Genomic DNA, 17652 nt, shown 5'->3' with positions numbered 1-17652 from the left:
TATAATAGGCAATGAATGAGATAAAAAAAAACTTGACAAAGTAGTCGGCATGCGAGCGCAGTGTTGAAAAATGAAAAATATTTTGAGGTTAGAATGGGAGGGTAGATAGGATCATTGCATAAAAGAGGCACAGAGGTGGGCAAATTCAGTACATGCTCAGAAATAGATACTCTGTGTGTGCCTCATTCGGGAAACACTTGTTGAGTGTCTGTTCTGAACCATGGGAAAGGAGACTGCACCATGAGAAGCTCCATTTATTGGTAAATCAGAGACACACACACCATGGTAGCACAGAGGAGGAAGCAACAGATTATCCTAAGGAGCAAGGGCATCTTCAGAGAGATGACTTTGGAGGTGGGAACAGTCAGAGCAAGGAAATCAGGTGTGTGATGGTAGAGACAAACATAGAATGGCATGTTTAGGAAAGGTGAGCAACTTAGTATGTCTTGAACACAGAGCGTGCAGTAAGGAATGTGAGAGATGGAGGCAAGCTGGAAGTTGAGGGACATGCTAGTGAGGACCTAGGCTCAGAATTGTGGCTTATATCCAGCTGATAACGGGGATGCCATGAAGAATTGAAGGCACTGGTGTGACAGGCTTGTATGGAAGGTAAATTTGGTGGCTTGATAGAATGATGACTTCAAAACGGTACACATGCCCCAGGGGTAAACCAGATGACCCGATGAGATGTAGGAAGAAAAGAGTGGAACTTGTATTTATGCAAATTCTTTAATGTCTAGAAAGAGAAAGAATTTAGGCTTTATGAACATTTGAGGTGAAGACTGATGCTGATGTCCTCAATGAGAAATTTAATCAGAAATCCAGGTGTCCCAAGCGGAGAACGGGAAGACCACCTCAGAAGCTTGGTGATGACCTGGCTTGGTCATTTGTTTAATGTGTATTGTAAGGTGCACTATAGTTTGTGCTGTTGCCCAATTAGTGGATTGATGGGTTCTGCTTTAACTAAACTAATTTTCACAAAATGGAAATGTAACTTAAAAAGATGATCTACAAAGAGGCTTAGACAGAAGAAAACAGCAATTAAGGCCAACACGAGCAGAACGGAGGAAAATGCAGAGCCGACACCTGGTACCAGCTCTTTGTCCACGCTATGGTGAGGCTAAAAGCCGTGATGATCACATCAGTGCTGACAAGAATTTGGCTAAAAAAGTGGAACGCAGCAAAATTATTGCTTTGAAATTTGGACTTATACCCACTGTTGTCAGTGATGGGTCTTGCCTTAAGCACCTATTGTAAACTGTATTATATAATGCCTTTGTCAGGAATCTTTTTCCAGCTTTGATCGCCATTAAAACGCAGAACTGAAATCAACCAAACTTATCAGACCTTAGAAAGAATCACAGCATCGTGACATGTCAAAACAAGATTTAAAAAAATTAGTTACTTTCATTATTTTAATGAGAACATAAGTATTTTATGCTATTGATAAATACAATAAAATTTAGTCATTTAAAACTAGTGCTTTTTCATCTTTAGCTCAACCTGATTTTATTGCTTTGGGTGCATGTTTAGAACGCATAGAGTGCATTTATGGTGGTGATGCAAATGATTCATTTGTAAATAAATACACAGATATTGGGGATGCTTTTTTCTTTTTTTCAAGTGAGCATGATCAAAAAGTTTGAGCATGTGTAAAGAGCATACTCTGGGAGGTGGGTGGTGGTAGAGAAGAAAGCAGTTAAAAGTGTATCACAGGGTCCAGGATGAGAGATACTAAGGACCAGACCAAGCGAGCAACAAGGATGGGGAAGGGGAGGAATTTGATATTTGGGGGGAGCGGGTTCAGATCAAAAGGATACATTTTGAAAACAAGAAGGAATCAAGAGGGATTCTTCATTCAGTCACAAGTCTGGGGAGAGATTAGCCATGAGAAGTACTTGAGTTCCAAATTTAGAAAGTCTTGGTGTTTGATTGGATTTGTGGGGGTGGGGCTGGGTAAGAAAGAAGGACAAAACTTGGATAACTCCTCATTTTCTGGTTGGAAACTGGATGGATGGTAGTATAATTCCCCAAGGAAGGGAAAAAGGCTAGCTCAAGCTCACGGGGAAAGGGAGCTATAACCTGTGATACTGGAATTTAGCATTGATGACTGTGATGTCTGGGTGGAGGTCTCAAGCAAGAGAATGAACCTGTAGGTTTAGAGCAAGGAGAAGAAGTTTGGGTTGAGCATATTGGTCTTGGAATTATCATGTGGGTGGTTTAAACCTACTGGCATAAACTAAGTTGCTAATAAAGAATGTATAGGAAGAAGATAAAAAGGTGGAGAGGAAAGAAATTGAGGTATCTTGCATGAGGAAACATCTATTGAGAATGACAGGGATGGTCGTCCAAGCAGAGTGGATGCATTTAAATTATTAGTAAAGGGAATTCCACCACTGAATTGAGTCTCTCCTCTGAGACTGCCTTCACTTGTGCCTTAAGTAGCTTTGGATTCACTTCAAACTGGAAATAGTTTTAACACACGCATATCCATATTTTTGCTAATCTGAATGTAGCATAGACTTCTAATACCAGAAAGTTATTAAATCAGTGAGCCAAATCCAATTGTAATAGAGTTAAGCAATTCCTTGAAAGTTAAAAGCAATAATTTCTTGTTGAACAAAGGCCAAGCTTGCATTTAAACAAGGGTAAATTAAAATTAAATACCACATCATCACAGGGCAAAGCCACGTATCTCTTAGACTCAGGCTGCCATAGCTACTTTGGCAATGATGTGGATTTGCTGCTAAATTTGTTTTACCCAGCAAATCAGTTGTCCTTCACTGTCTTTTATCAAACAACCATTACCCATTCACACATTATTAAGCCATTTGTTCATTCATTCATTCATTCATTCTTCAAAAGTGGTATTTATTAGCCCTTCAATGTGCCAAGTCTTGCACTAGATCCATGGAAATAAAAATGAAAAAGATTTTACACAAATCTACAAATTATAAAATGGCATAAAACTGGATACATGGGTGATTCAGTGGTAGAATACTTGCCTCTCATACCGGAGACCCAGGATTGATTCCTGGACCATGCACGCCCCCCCCCCAAAAAAAAGGCAGAGAACTATACACACACCTTGTGCCAAGGTCAATTTCATGGTTTTGATATTACATCATAGTTATGTAACCCATAAAGGTACATATGGGACATATCTGTACTATTTTTGCAACTTTCTGTGAATCTATAATTATTACCAAGTAGGCAGGACAATTCAAAACTAAAAAAGTAATCATGTTAAGTGTTAGGTGTTAGGATGTGGGATGGACCCAGCGTTAAGGAAGTATCTAATCTTCTTGGGGTGGGAAGCTGAGGACATTCCTTAAAAAGGGGATATTGTAGGTTTAGGTGGGTCGGTGATGCCTTCTGAGCAGGTGCCATTCTTCCAGGTGCCCAGAATAGCGATAGTGGTGCCTTAGTATTATTGTTGTTGTTATTTTACGGGGTTGGTTGTTTAACTTTCATATGTTAGCTCGTTTAAGGGTTACAAAAACATTGTGAGGTAACTATTACCTCCATTTTACAGAAGAGGAAAATGAAGCAAGGTGAGATTTTTAGCACTCTGTCTGTTGTTCACACAATGGCAGCTTGGAAACTTCAATTCAAATTTTCTGATCCTAAAATCAAGCCACGTGACTTTGACTTACTCATGTGGACAGTTGTGAGATTGTCTGTTTCCACCTGGTTCTTCACTAGTGTGATGGCTGGGTTCTCCTGTCAACTTGGCCAGGTGATGGTGCCCAGGTGTCTGGTTAGGCAAGCACTGGCCTGACGGTTACTTCAAGAACATTTCATGGCTCATTAATACACTAGAAGGCTGGTTTATTAAATCATCAGTCAGTTGTTTGCATCTGTGGCTGATAACATCTACGGTCAATTAGGGAGTGACTTCCACAATGAGAGAATTGAATCAGTTTGATTTAACTGAAGACTTAGTTGAAGATTTTTAAGGGCAAAGAGAGAGCTTTTACTTTTTCTTCCGTCAGCCTCCCCAGTGGAGTTCACCCACCTTTATCGTTGCTGCCAGCTTGCGGCCTTCCCTATGGAATTTGAACTCATGCATCCCACAGTTGTGTGAGACACTTTTTATATAATCTCATACTTATAGAAATCTCCTGTTGGTTCTGTTTCTCTAGAAAACCCTGAGTGATACAACCAGTTTCTCCTTTGGGTTGTGTATTAGTTAGGGTTCTCTAGAGAAACAGAATCAACAGGGACACTCGCAAATATAAAATTTATAAAAGTGTCTCATGTGACCGCAAGAATGCAGAGTCCAAAATCTGCAGGGCGGGCTTTGAAGCCAATGACTCCGATGGAGGGTCTGGATGAACTCCACAGGAGAGGCTCACCAGCCAAAGCAGGAATAGAATCTGTCTCTTCTGAATCCTCCTTAAAAGGCTTCCTGTGATTACATCACTCATTGCAGAAGACATTCCCCTTTGGCTGATTACAAATGGAATCAGCTGTGGATGCAGCCGATGTGATCATGATCTAATTCTATGAAATGTCCTCATTGCAACAGACAGGCCAGCACTTGCCCAACCAGACAAACAGGTACCAAAACTTGGCCAAGTTGACACATGAACCTGACTATAACAGGTTGATTCTCATGCTGGTGGTGGGGAGAAGCCAGGACTGAAAGTGCTGACCTATGCAAGTCTTGGATATGTTGTAATTAGTATGCATCTCAACCCCCACAAATACTAACAGCAACTCATTATTGCTATTTATGGCTGGATTTATGAAATATTCAGAATACCAAACATAAATCATAACCCCAATACCTAAAATCTTCTGATATTAAGGGGTGGAAGAAATGGTAGTGCTTGGTTCAGGATTGTGTTGAGTTGGGGGAGCGCTGGCTGCCGGCTCTTTACGGTGGTATATCCCTACCTCCGGGGCGATGTAGTCAGGTGTTCCACAGAAAGTATTCGTCTTTGCATCTCCTAACATATTCTCCTTGCACATTCCAAAATCCGCTATTTTGATATGTCCATCTCTGTCTAACAGGATATTATCTAGTTTCAAGTCCCTGAAAAACAAAAGCAAAGCTTTTAATCGATACAAGTTTGTTAAAATTACTTAATGAGGCATGGTAGCTGAACTAGTGTCATGATAGACCAGGAGACGATGGTGAGTGGGAGCTCTGCTTGTCCTTCCTCTCCCCCCTCCCGACACTGACTAACCTAAAACTCTGCTCAGTGTGCTCGCTGCTGCACTACTCCTTGGTCTTCACGTCTTGACTGGTGTTTCATGCTTGGGATTTTCCCAATGGCCCCTCTTGCCCCTGTACAGCCTTCTCAGGGTCTGACCCTCTAAGAAATATTTGTCTCTTCCAGGACCAGTGCAGCCCTAGGCACATCTTTGGAACTCAACCCTATCTTTTGTATGAATGGCTGAGTAGATGGGGAGAGAGAGAGTAAAGGTTAACGTCTTTAATACGTCCAAGGTAACACCCTTCAATGTTAAGAGGGCTTTCAAGACACAAAGCCTGGGTGTGAGGAGACAGTGGGTGAGATGTTAGCAGGGGCTGGTCATTGGTGAGGTGTGGTCTAGGGGGATATCTAATACTGTATAACAGGGTCACCCACTTGCCTAAAGGGTGGGGAAAGAGAGAAAGCTGACTCCTCAAGGAACGACTGACTGCCACTAATTCCTCTTTCTGACTTACCAAGGGGCACAGCTCACTAAAAGGTGGATGAGAGCACAGATCAAAGATATGATTCCACTACCTCTCCTGAGGGGTAATGGGGAGGGAGGAGAGGCCTAAAAATTATGCTCACATTTTATTACATTCTACATATTTGTTTGTGCTTTTGTGAATGAATTGTTTATATCGCACCTAATTCCAAGATCAATTGAAGAAGGCTGTTCCTAACTAAGCATAATTCTTGAACCAGAATCCATCTGAAACCAAAATAACATGTCCACAGGCTCCCCTCTCCTTAGAGAACCAGTATCCTCTTAAAGCAACCATTCCATTTTTAGTTAAATGTTACAGATAATAAGATTTTTTAAAAAGAACATGATGGGAAATTTGGAGTTATGTATAAATGTTACTACAATAAAAAAGTTTTAAAAGAAAAAGATCCAAATTATGCCTCCCTTTGCTTATTCAAAGATGCTTTCTATTAGAACACAATATCCCAGATGTTTGAAAGGTGACATCAAGTTTTATCTTGTCATTCTTTTACAATAGTCAGGAACTTTTGCTTCATATGACATGGTTTTCAGACTCTTCAATATCTCAGCTACTACCTCACCCCAACATCTTGAATTTTTCCATTTTCTTCTTAAAATACGGTTCTCAGAATGGAGCCAACACCCTCTAGATACATATTCTGCAGCATATAGTGGCATGCTTAGCCTCTGATAGAATCTTCTCACTGTTTACCCTGTGGCCTAAGATACTGCACTAGTTGCTTTAGTAGCCCCATTGCAATTACGGTTGACGTTGAGCTTGTTGTAAACCAAAACCTTCACTTTTTACTATTTTCTACTCAATGGTGATTATACCAGTTTCTTCTCCTCTCGTATTTGTGAAATTGATTTAAAAAAAAATCTAGGTTCTACACTTGCCATCACTTTCTTTAAAATTTTATCTTATTGATTTTAGTAAATGGAATTTTGTGAATTCTAGTTTGTCATATAGCATCAGCTTTCTTTCCCTTTGTTATCTGTCCATGAATTTCTGAAATCTACTTTCTTTTAGTCTAGACTCTGCAGTTGGTGATGGTTACCATTATCTTCCTTAGTTATCTAAGATGACTTATCATAGAGTATGGATAACCTTTTTTTTAACCTCCTCTTAGGGAATTTTCTAATCTCCCTTCTCAAAGATTCTGCTCCTAAAGGGCTTGGCAAGCAGCCATGCCCCCTAGTCTTACTTGATTGGCCCAGAGGTGGTCACCTGACTCAAGCTGGATCATTCAGTTTTTGTCTTTTGGGATTTTTAGGAATTGCAAGACGGGAACACTAAGCTGCTTGGTTAGGTGCTTGAACAAGATGATACCCTGTGGCATGTTTCTCCTTGGACAAGCAGAGAAAGCTATTTTTTAAAAGGAGGGAAAAATGAAAGGGTTATGCCAAGAGCAGAGATAAGAGACCATATAGACCCAAGGAGAAACACAGTCAACAAGGCAGTAGCTACCTTAGTTCCTAGGGGTCTGTGGTTCTTGGCTCCAGTCTCTTAATGAGGCTTGCTTGTTGAGAAAGCAAAACTTTGAGTGGTTTTATGTGACTTGTCATCAAACTTAGACAAATAAATATTCGTATTCTTCTAAAGTTCCTATCACTGTTTGTTTTGCCACTCACCCTTGATGAACTGTCAGCTTTCTGAGAGTGCACCTATACAGTGCCTGTTGTCTTCCACGCTGTACTGCTCTGACAAGAGTCTAGCATGGACTGAGCATTTGATAAATATTTGCTGCATAAGTTCATTATTTCCATTTCACCAAACAGTCATTATTAGTTGCAATTAAGCTTGAGTAGCTTCTCCCTCTCATTACTTTCTCTACCTTCTATGAGGGTAAATTAGTTAGGGAAATTGAGAATGGAATACGGCTCTGTTTTGATGGAGTGAGATGACTAGGAGATGTCCCCAGAGTTGACATCTTCCATCTGGGGCCGGCTCAGGAATGTGCATGATGAATGCATCACAACCACCTCTGGCTGGGAAGCTTGGGCTATGTCTCAGTCATATCAGTTCTGTTTCTCTCTCATTCCAACTCAAGCACTAAAGACTTCCAATATGTCTAAATCTTCTCATTAGACAGTGATAGCTTCCTGCCTCTCTGATCTTTCATTTGAATTAAATACACTGTTCTATTGTGGCTTATGAATTATATTCTTAAGTCCAATTGTAGGTCATATTTAAATGCTTATGCTAAAATTTCAGGTTCATTTTTAACCCACACTTTGTCATATTGATATCACTTTCTGCTATATCTCGTATATATGCAAAATTTAGAGTCACACACATATGTTTCTATAAATTTGGCTTTAAAGATGACTTTGGGGCCTCACTAGGGATCTAGATACTCAGATCCAGTGCTGAACATAGATTATCAGAATAATGAAAACAGTAATATTTGCACTGAGTTTCTTGCTTTCACATGCACTTTGTCATTTGATTCATTTGTTCTGGAATTACTATTATTTTAATTCCATTTTTTCCCAACGGAAAAACAATTCTTAGTGTTCTGTGATTTATTCTACGTCACAGAGCCAGCCAGTAGGATGAAACCAGTCTTCATCCTCCTTTACATCCCCTTAAAAAAGAGATACCAAACACACTTGATTTTCCTCATTAAATGGGTCCTGAGTTTTCTGTCACCATAAGGGTGCATTTTAACTGATTCTAAAAATAGATGTTCCCTAGGCCTCTGGCTAGGAGAAAAAGCTTAATGTTAAATTTCCAATCTGCCTTCAAAAGTGAGACAGAAATAGTCCAGAATAACTGCTGGGGCCACATCAGTGACTGGACACACAGTGTACACCAGCCTGGACAAGGTGGACCAGCTGCGAGCCCACCCAGAACCAGGAGTCCCCCAGGCTGCAGACGTCGGCGCCCCTCCCCTACAGACTGCGTCCCAGAGGGTAAAGGAAAGAGACTTTACTAACAGCAAGGGTTGAGCTCAATCAAATTCCAATTGTGGAGTTAATTAACAAATTCTGACTACTAAAAATAGACCCCCCATTCAGCTGAACCTCGAGTAAAAGCTGAGGTTGCTGGTTTTTGCCCTGGTGTGGAGGGGACAAGGCTGACGGAAAAAGAAAAACAAAAGAACAAAAAAAAACAGAGGTTTTTTTGGATCAGACAAGACAAAATACTTGAAGAGGTCTGGGCCCTGAAGGAAAGGAGGGGGCACATAGGACCTGGAAATACATAAAACAACGTACCAACTTAAGCTCTTTTTATTTTTTATTTTTTGAAGTGGACAAAACTTTTATGGCTGGCAGGCCCAGAGGACTTTCACCCAAAGTCTGAGCTCTGAATATTCTTTGTTTCTAGATTATATAGGCTAGTGAGCAATGGGTGGTAAATACTGGAAAAGTACAAAGACAGAACTTGTAGGGTGGGAGTTCTATTAGGCAACAACCAGTGGGTCAAGGAAGAGATCAGTAAATATCTTGAGGCAAATGAAAATGAAAACACAACATATCAGAATTTATGGGCTGCAGCAAAGGCAGTGCTAAGAGGGAAATTTATTGCCCTAAATGCCTATATCAAAAAAGAAGAAAGAGCAAAAATCAAGGAATTAACTGTTCACTTGGAAGAACTAGAGAAAGAACAGCAAACTAACCCCAAAGCAAGCAAGAGGAAAGAAATAACGAAGATTAGAGCAGAAATAAATGAAATTAAGAACATGAAAACAATCAAGAAGATCAACCAAACCAGAAGTTGGCTCTATGAGAAAATCAATAAAATCTATGGCCCCTTAGCAAGGTTGACAAAAAGAAGAAGAGAGAGGATGCTAATAAATAAAATCAGAAATGGAAGAAGAGACATAACCACTGACCTCACAGAAATAAAGGAGGTAATGAGAGGATACTATGAACAACTTTATGCTAATAAACTAGACAATGTAGATGAAATAGACAACTTCTTAGAAAGGCATGAACCACCAACATTGACTCGAGAAGAAATGGGTAACCTCAACAAATCAATCACAAGTAAAGAAATTGAATTAGTCATTAGGAAGCTCCCCAAAAAGAAATGTCCAGGACAGGATGGCTTCACATGTCAATTCTACCAAACATTCAAGAAAAAGTTACTACCAATCCTGCTCAAACTCTTCAAAAAAATTGAAGGCTACCTAACTCATTCTATGAAGCCAGCAATATTAATGCAAACACCTCAAGAAACTTCTTGCAAATAGAATCCAGCAGCACATTAAAAGAATTATACATTATGACCAAGTAGGGTTCATCCCAGGTATGCAAGGATGGATCAACATAAGAAAATCAATTAATGTTAAAACACCATATCAACAAATCAGAGCAGAAAAACCACATGATCATCTTGATTGATGCAGAAAAGGCATTTGACAAAATTCAATATCTTTTCCTGTTGAAAACACTTCAAAGGATAGGAATAGAAGGGAACTTCTTCAACATGATAAAGGGAATATATGGAAAACCACAGTTAACATCATCCTCAATGGGGAAAAACTGAAAACTTTCCCCCTAAGATCAGGAACAAGGTAAGGATGTCCATTGTCACCAGTGTTATTCAATATTGTCTTGAAAGTTCTAGCCAGAGCAATTAGACAAGAGAAAGGAATACAAGGCATCAAAATTGGAAAGGAAGAGGCATAACTCTCACTGTTTGCAGATGATATGATACTATATGTCGAAAACCCCCCAAAAATCCACAGTAAAACTACTAGAGCTAATAAATTAGTAAAGCAAAATGGCAGGTTACAAGGTCAACACTCAAAAATCTGTAGTGCTTCTCTATACTAGTAATGAGCAACCTGAGGAGGAAATCTAGAAAAAAATTCCATTTACAATTGCAACCAAAAGAATAAAATATTTAGGAATAAGTTTAACTAAGGATACAAAAGATCTATACAAAAAATACTACAAGAAATTGCTAAAAGAAATCACAGAAGACCTAAATAAATTGAAGGCCATACTGTGTTCATGGATTGGAAGACTAAATATAGTTAAGATATCAATTCTACCTAAATTGATTTATAGTTCAATGCAATACTAATTAAAATCCCAAAAACTTACTTTTCAGAAATAAAAAAAACCAACAACCAAATTTATCTGGAAGAGCAGGGTGCCCTGAATAGCTAAACATATTCTGAGAAAGAAAAATGAAGTCAGAAGTCTCACATTACCTAACTTTAAGGCATATTACAAAGCTTCAGAAGTCAGAACAGCATGGTACTAGCATAAAGATAGATATACTGGCCAGTGGAATAGAACAGAGTGTTAAGATAAAGACCTTCTCATCTATGGACAATTGATCTTTGATAAGGCAGTCAAGCCAACTAACCTGGGACAGAAATATCTCTTCAATAAATGTTGCCTGGAGAACTGGATATCCATATGCAAAAGAGTGAAAGAGGATCCATATCTCACACTCTATACAGAAATTAACTCAAAATGGATCAAAGATCTAATGCAGAAATTAACTCAAAATAGATCAAAGATCTAAACCTTAGGTCTAAGACCAAAAAACTTTTAGAAGACAATGTAGGGAAATATCTTATAAATCTTATAATAGGAGGCAGTTTCCTAGATCTTACACCCAAAGCATGAGCATTGAAGAAAGAAATAGATAAATGGGAACTCCTCAAAATTAAACACTTTTGTGCATCAAAAACTTTGTCAAGAAAGTAAAAAGACAGCCTACATAATGGGAGACAATATTCAGAAATGATATATCAGATAAGGGTCTAGTATCCAGAATATATAAAGAGATTGATCAACTCAACAACAAAAAGACAAACAACCCAACTACAAAATGGGCAAAAAACATGAATAGATACTTCTCAGAAGAGGAAATACAAATGGTCAAAAGGCACAGGAAAAGATGCTCAACTTCCCTGGCTATTAGGGAAATGCAAATCAAAACCACAATGAGATATCATCTGCCACCCACTAGAATGGCCATTATTAATAAAACAGAAAGTGACAAGTGCTGGAGGGGATGTGGAGAAAGAGGCACACTTATCCACTGTTGGTGGGAATGTAAAATGGTACAACTGCTGTGGAAGGCAGTTTGGCAGTTCCTCAGGAAGCTAAGTATAGAATTGGCATATGATCCAGCAATACCATTCTGGAATATTCTCTGAATAGCTATTCAGAGACATGAGGGCAAGAACACAAATGGATATCTCCACACCAATGCTTATAGCAGCATTATTTATAATTGCCAAGAGATGGAAGCAGCCCAAATGTCCATCAATAGACATGTGGCTAAACAAGCTGTGGTATATATGTACGATGAAATATTATGTAGCTGTAAGACAGAATAAAGTCATGAAGCATGTAACAACATGGATGGATCTTGAGGACATTATGCTGAGTGAGATTAGCCAGAAACAAAAGGACAAATACTGTATGGTCCCACTGATATGAACTAACATTAATGAATGAACTTGGAGAATTTCAGTTAAAACAGAAGTCATCAAGAGATAGAAATAGGGTAGATTTTGGGTAATTAGAGCTGAAGGGATACAGACTGTGCAACAGGACTGATTGTAAAAATTCAGCAATGGATAGCACAATACTACCTAATTGTAGCACAATAATGTTAGTACAATGAATGAAGCTGAATGTGAGAATGATAGAGGGAGGAGGGCTGGGGGTACATATGAAACTAGAAGGAAAGATAGACAATAAAGACTGAGATGGTATAATCTAGGAATGCCTAGAGCGTACAACGATAGTGTCTAAATGGAGAAATTAAAAAATCTTTTTGCATGAGGAAAAAAGTGTGAGGCAGTGCTTGGGAGTGGGGAGAGAAAAAGTCATTGAAGATTTGAAAGATCTAAGTTGGAATGGGAAAGGTCCAGAAACCGCCTACCATGCGAGGGTAGGGGATGAGGGCTGAATAAAATAGAGCGGTTTCCTGGAGCCAATTGGAAATGCCACAGAGCACAGAGGCCAAGCCCTCTCTCTGACAAGTTATGCTCTTTATTCCTCCCATACACCTCCCAGGACATCAAGTCCTGGGAAAGAACTCGGCAGTCCGCCTGTCCTGGTTTGACTCTGGTAGGCATGGGTCTGCCCATAGGGCGCAGCACATCAGTGCATGATGTGTAACAGAAAATTACACGGAAGCCTTTCTTTCAGTAGTGTGGTCAATATACGCAAAGCTTTTCCATTTGGGAAGTGGCAGAATAAAGAGAGAACTCCCCTGGGAGAACTGGGTGTCAGAAGAATTGGCTTTCAAACTAACTTCAAATCAGCTCAGCCAGGTCACTTCCTTCTCTGAACCCCACATTACTGATCTGTAAAATGGGTCCACCGATGCCTGCCTTGCTTATCACACGGTGTCCTCGTGACCATCAAATGAGATCATCTGAGTGAAATCATTTGTAAGTGGCTTCAAATAGATAGCTTGGACCCAATGTTGTCATCGATAAAATATAATCTGAAGGACCCTCTCAGTTTTAGAATTCTAAGATTTGAGATTCTAGATTCTTCTTTTGCCCTATCTGCATATTTTCCAGGTCCTTGCTTTTGCAATTTAACCCAAACCAGAGCTTAAGACATCTTTAAGCTGCTACTTCTTTTTAACATTCCATGAGTAGATCAGACGGTAAATGGTGGTGCTGCCACCTGCTTCTCTACAGCTGGTTTCATTACTTGTTATTCCTCAACGACAGTCTTTGCACTGAAGCTGGACACTTACAATCAATAATCTTCCAATTCCTCCACTTGACCTCTTTACTCCCAGTCCTGTGTGTTTTCTGAAGTAATTTCTTCCATCAGCAATGCCCCTCTCCTTTAAAAAATCTAACTGCTAGTAGGAATTTTTTTTTAATTTGTTATCATTTTATTTCTTTACTGGCCTCTCATACCCATATGGGGATATATTGTTCTGACAGTGCCTTTACCCTTCTAACATTCGGTGTTTTTTGTTTTGTTTTGTTTTGTTTTTGTTTATATATTTTAATTTTATTTATGTACTGTGAATATGGGTAATATATTATTATATGCAGACCATAAATTCTGATACTGAAAACTCAAAAAGAGATTAAGATACCCTTCTTTTTCTCTAGTAGGAATTTTTTATTGGCATACCCCATCCGATCCTGACAATATCTTTGTCTTTTCTTCAGAACTTACAGTTTTAATTGGAATTGTATTCACTTGGCCTTTTTTTAAGTGTGCTGCTGCTTGTGTCTTTTCACACACCTATATTCTACTTCAAAAAAAAAATGCAGAAAGTAGCTTCATTAGGTATATAGGCCTTGGGACTTGATCTTTTGTGCCCACCACAATGCCTAACCAAGGGCTGTACATTCAGTGGACTCTCAGTCCATGTTCCTTCTGGTAGTGGGTTGAATGGCGACCCCCACCCCCCAAAATGTAAGTCCACATCCTGACCCCCAGAGCCTGTGAGTATAACCTTATTTGAAGAAACGATCTTTGCAGTTGTGAAGTTCAGGATCTTGAGATGGGAAGGCTGTCCTGGATTATCTTCAAATCCAGTGACATGCGTCCTTATAAAGACACACACAGAAGAGACATAGCAGAGAGAAGGCCACAGAAGGCAAAGCCAGAAATTGACCTTATGCCGCCCTCAGCCACGGAACAGCTGAAGCCACGAGAAGCTGGAAGCAGCAGGTAAGGATTCCTGTCCTAGAACCTTCGGAGGGAACACAGCCCAGCTGACACCTTGAATTGGACTTTCAGCCTCCAGAACTGTGATTTTAAGTGATCAAGTTCGTGGTGAATTGGTACTGAAGCTCTGGTAAATGAATACACCAGTTTTGTGAACTAACTCAGAAATCAGAGTTGGGAATGGCCAAAAGAAGTTCATTGCCAAAGAGGCTTCTCAAGAAGACTGACTTCCCCAAACTCTGCTGCCTTTAATTCTGGGACTTTAGATTCAACCACCACGTTTGACTGCATCCTCTGGAAATGGAGGGGTCCTCTCTAAGTACGTTTTCCAGATAATGGCCGCTTACTCTTCAAGCACCAGCGCCGAGATGCTAACCATCTCTGATGGAATGCATTCTGAACGTAGTGTGCCAAGTCTGGCTGTCTTAAACAATCGGTGTGGAACTAATTTAACTTTCCTTGATGACTCCAGGTCATTACTGTGAACATCTGCCACAAAGGAGTACATAATCCCATTCTCCCAGAGCCTTTTAGCTGTTCTGCATCTTCCCTTCATGTCAGGTTGTCAGCTGTCACTTCCCATTGCATTCACTGGACTAGTTTGCAGAACCTCTGCCAGGGTCTTCACTAATGTGCTTTCTTTTTTTCTTTCCTTAATCAACAGTGAATTGGAAACCAGACAACCAAGCCTTTAAAGATTTTTATGTTAAATTAGTGTCAACAATTTTTGGAGAAAAGAAGTAAGGGGACTGAAGAATAAGAGCTTTAATCTAAGGGCTTTGATAGAAGAATGTGAAATGACACAGTACAGTAAAGAAATTTTGGTAAGAGTACACCCAAGAGCGATGTTCTGTGTGCTTCTACATGATTTAGGGTCACAAGCTGTCACAGGTATATCTGAGTATTCAAGAAAGGGCTCCCTTCCTGTTCTACCCAAAAGGAGAAAATTTCACAAGCATTTCTAAGATTGCCCAAAGCAAAGACAAGCAAAAAACAAGATGTACAAAGGGGACAAAAACAAAGGAAGAGAGAGAAAGCAACAAGATGCCAAAGAGAAAACAGAATAATGGAAGGAAATGAGAAAAGGAGTACTGGAAGGGAGAGTAAAAGTAAGGCGCAGAGAAAAAGACAGAATGAGGTTAAAACCTTATTGCCTTTGAGACTGAAATTCCTTACTTGGTTGTTATTGAATCATCTTCCATTCTGTGCTTTCACTAGGGGAGAAAGTGGAACTGTGTACCAACAAAGCACGCCGGCTATTTCATATCACTAACGTACAGTGACTAATTAACTGGACCAGGAAATCTGGAGACCTTAGTATATATATCATAGTACGTACATTTGTTTCCAAAAAACAAAATTTACCTGTAGACAATTCCTTTGGAATGAAGGAACTGCAGACCAAGGATGATTTCAGCAGCATAAAACCTGAAGAAAGGAGAACCGGTGTTCAATGTGAGTGCATGAACAGAACAAAAGAAAATCTCCAGACCCACTTTCTATTTTAGGTGGCAAGGGCTATGTGGCCAGTTCTCGGCTAAATGTCCTATAAACATTAGTCTATTTAATCTTAACAAAAGGAAGATGTTGCCTGATCTACACATAAGAAAAACTGAGGCTCAGCCACATCTAGTCTTAGCATAGAGAGTGTGAAGCAGGGCTGGTATTGTAAGCTATTTCTATCTGTGGCCAATGCCTCTTCTTATAGTTTAAACTACAATGCTCAAACTGCCCATTTTTCTTAACAAAACACACAAATAATTAAATGCAATCACAATGTGTAATTTATACATAGAGGAAAAGTTTTTCCTTTTATTTTATAAACTGCTTGGAGCAGCCCAAAGACCTGTTTGCAGAGCCATGTTGAATAGACCTGGCTTGTTTACTTTCATCCTGATAAAATTTATCCCCTGACAAAAATGCAGGCCGAGAGGAGGAGGAAAGGATATTGTAAGATGAGAGGTGATAAGTTACTCTTCATCTTCAATGACGATGGATTTCAAGGAAATGAGTTTACATTATTACTAGTGGGATTAAGGTGAGAGATAAAGGAGACCTTCCTGGAAGTGATGTGTGCTGAGTCCCTTAGATTTCAAAAATCTCCTTCCTGGGAAGCATTTAGGACACAATAGATCTCATGTGTCCAAGCAGGCTTAAATGTGCTACCGAACATTGGAGAAGACAGTGGACTGCTTGACTCCTCTGTAGCACGAAAAATGCCTGATGATTTCTGAGCTGCAGAAATCCGATAAAAGTTGTCTCTAGGCACTTTGCTAGTGGTGAGGGGATTAGTGGAGCACTATTCACTACAATTTGCAAAATAGCAGCTTTAGCCAGGGTTTATGCAGGAGCTGATCGACCAGTTCATCTAAACCAACCAACGCATTTGTTCGGTGGTGAGTGAAAAATCATTGAGCACGAAGCAAGGAAAGCCAATCTGTATTAATCATTTAAAAATGAGCTACTGGCACAGTTTTCTTTTGCTTGAATTTCATAATGTGGTTTTACCACTTAGGCTACAACACCCATGGGAGGAAGCGTGGCAGACAGGGGGAGTATCAGGTTCTGTGGGACTGCGGACCAGAAAAGCCAGCCTGCATCTAATGTTGCCTGATGTCAAAGAAGCTGATTTATTTTCCCATAGACTAACTGCCTCTTCTAATTTCTTCATTCTCAGGTCCCTCAAGTCAAATGCTTTCTGCATTCACACCAAACTTCTCACTAAAAGTCCCAGCTAAAAGCTTCATCCCCAGTGACCATCTTTAAAACTTGTGCTCTATTTGACTGCTTTCTTTGCAAAGGGCAAGTTTGGTTTCCAGGCCCAGATGATTTAGAAATATGAGTGTCTGCAAGCCTGATGCATCGGGGTGGTTTCTTAAGAACTAAGTAGCTGATTTCAAAACACGGAGAAATAAAACAAAACTGACATGAATTTGTTTCACAAACTGGGAAAGTGTTGCCTTGTTTCATATATTTCCCAAGAGTTTATTTTGCTTTGAGGTTTAGACATACTGAGTGGGGAAACAAGAATGGCACCATATGGGAAAAGTCTCTTCTGGGCACTGGACATACAGAAACTGACAAAAACAATGGCAAAACACCAAATCCTTTAAAAGGCTCTTACGTTGCTCTGGAAAGATCAAACTTGTGGCAGCTTTGGATGTGGTACATCAAATCTCCTCCATTGAGGTACTCCATCACAAAAAAGAGGTTTTCCTAAGGAAAAAAACAATCACAAATTTTAGCTTCTTAAAAAAAGAAAACAAGGATTACTTTTTATGTGTACTAGATAATTCCAGAAGAACCAATTCTACCTTGACATCATTGTTAAGA

The 17652-nt window shown here is 39.6% G+C and overlaps 1 protein-coding gene across 4 annotated transcripts in view; it reads right to left on the bottom strand.

Moving 5' to 3' along the window:
* The window catches only part of PRKCQ (protein kinase C theta), a 174620-nt gene that overhangs the window by 15731 nt on the left and 141237 nt on the right, over window positions 1-17652 (bottom strand). For all 4 annotated transcript variants that reach the window (XR_013179426.1, XM_077169476.1, XM_077169478.1 and 1 more), the window contains exons 13-15: window positions 17444-17535; window positions 15685-15747; window positions 4903-5041 (exon numbers count right to left, since the gene is read on the bottom strand). Coding sequence is in view for 3 of the 4 variants with exons in the window: in XM_077169476.1 (XP_077025591.1) it covers window positions 4903-5041; window positions 15685-15747; window positions 17444-17535 (294 nt within the window). In the remaining variant the exon portion in view is untranslated. The remainder of the gene's footprint in view (window positions 1-4902; window positions 5042-15684; window positions 15748-17443; window positions 17536-17652) is intronic.

The sequence above is a fragment of the Tamandua tetradactyla genome, chromosome 7, assembly GCF_023851605.1.
Source record: "Tamandua tetradactyla isolate mTamTet1 chromosome 7, mTamTet1.pri, whole genome shotgun sequence".
NCBI classification, from domain to species: domain Eukaryota; kingdom Metazoa; phylum Chordata; class Mammalia; order Pilosa; family Myrmecophagidae; genus Tamandua; species Tamandua tetradactyla.
This window is presented reverse-complemented; position numbering and strand designations above follow the sequence as displayed.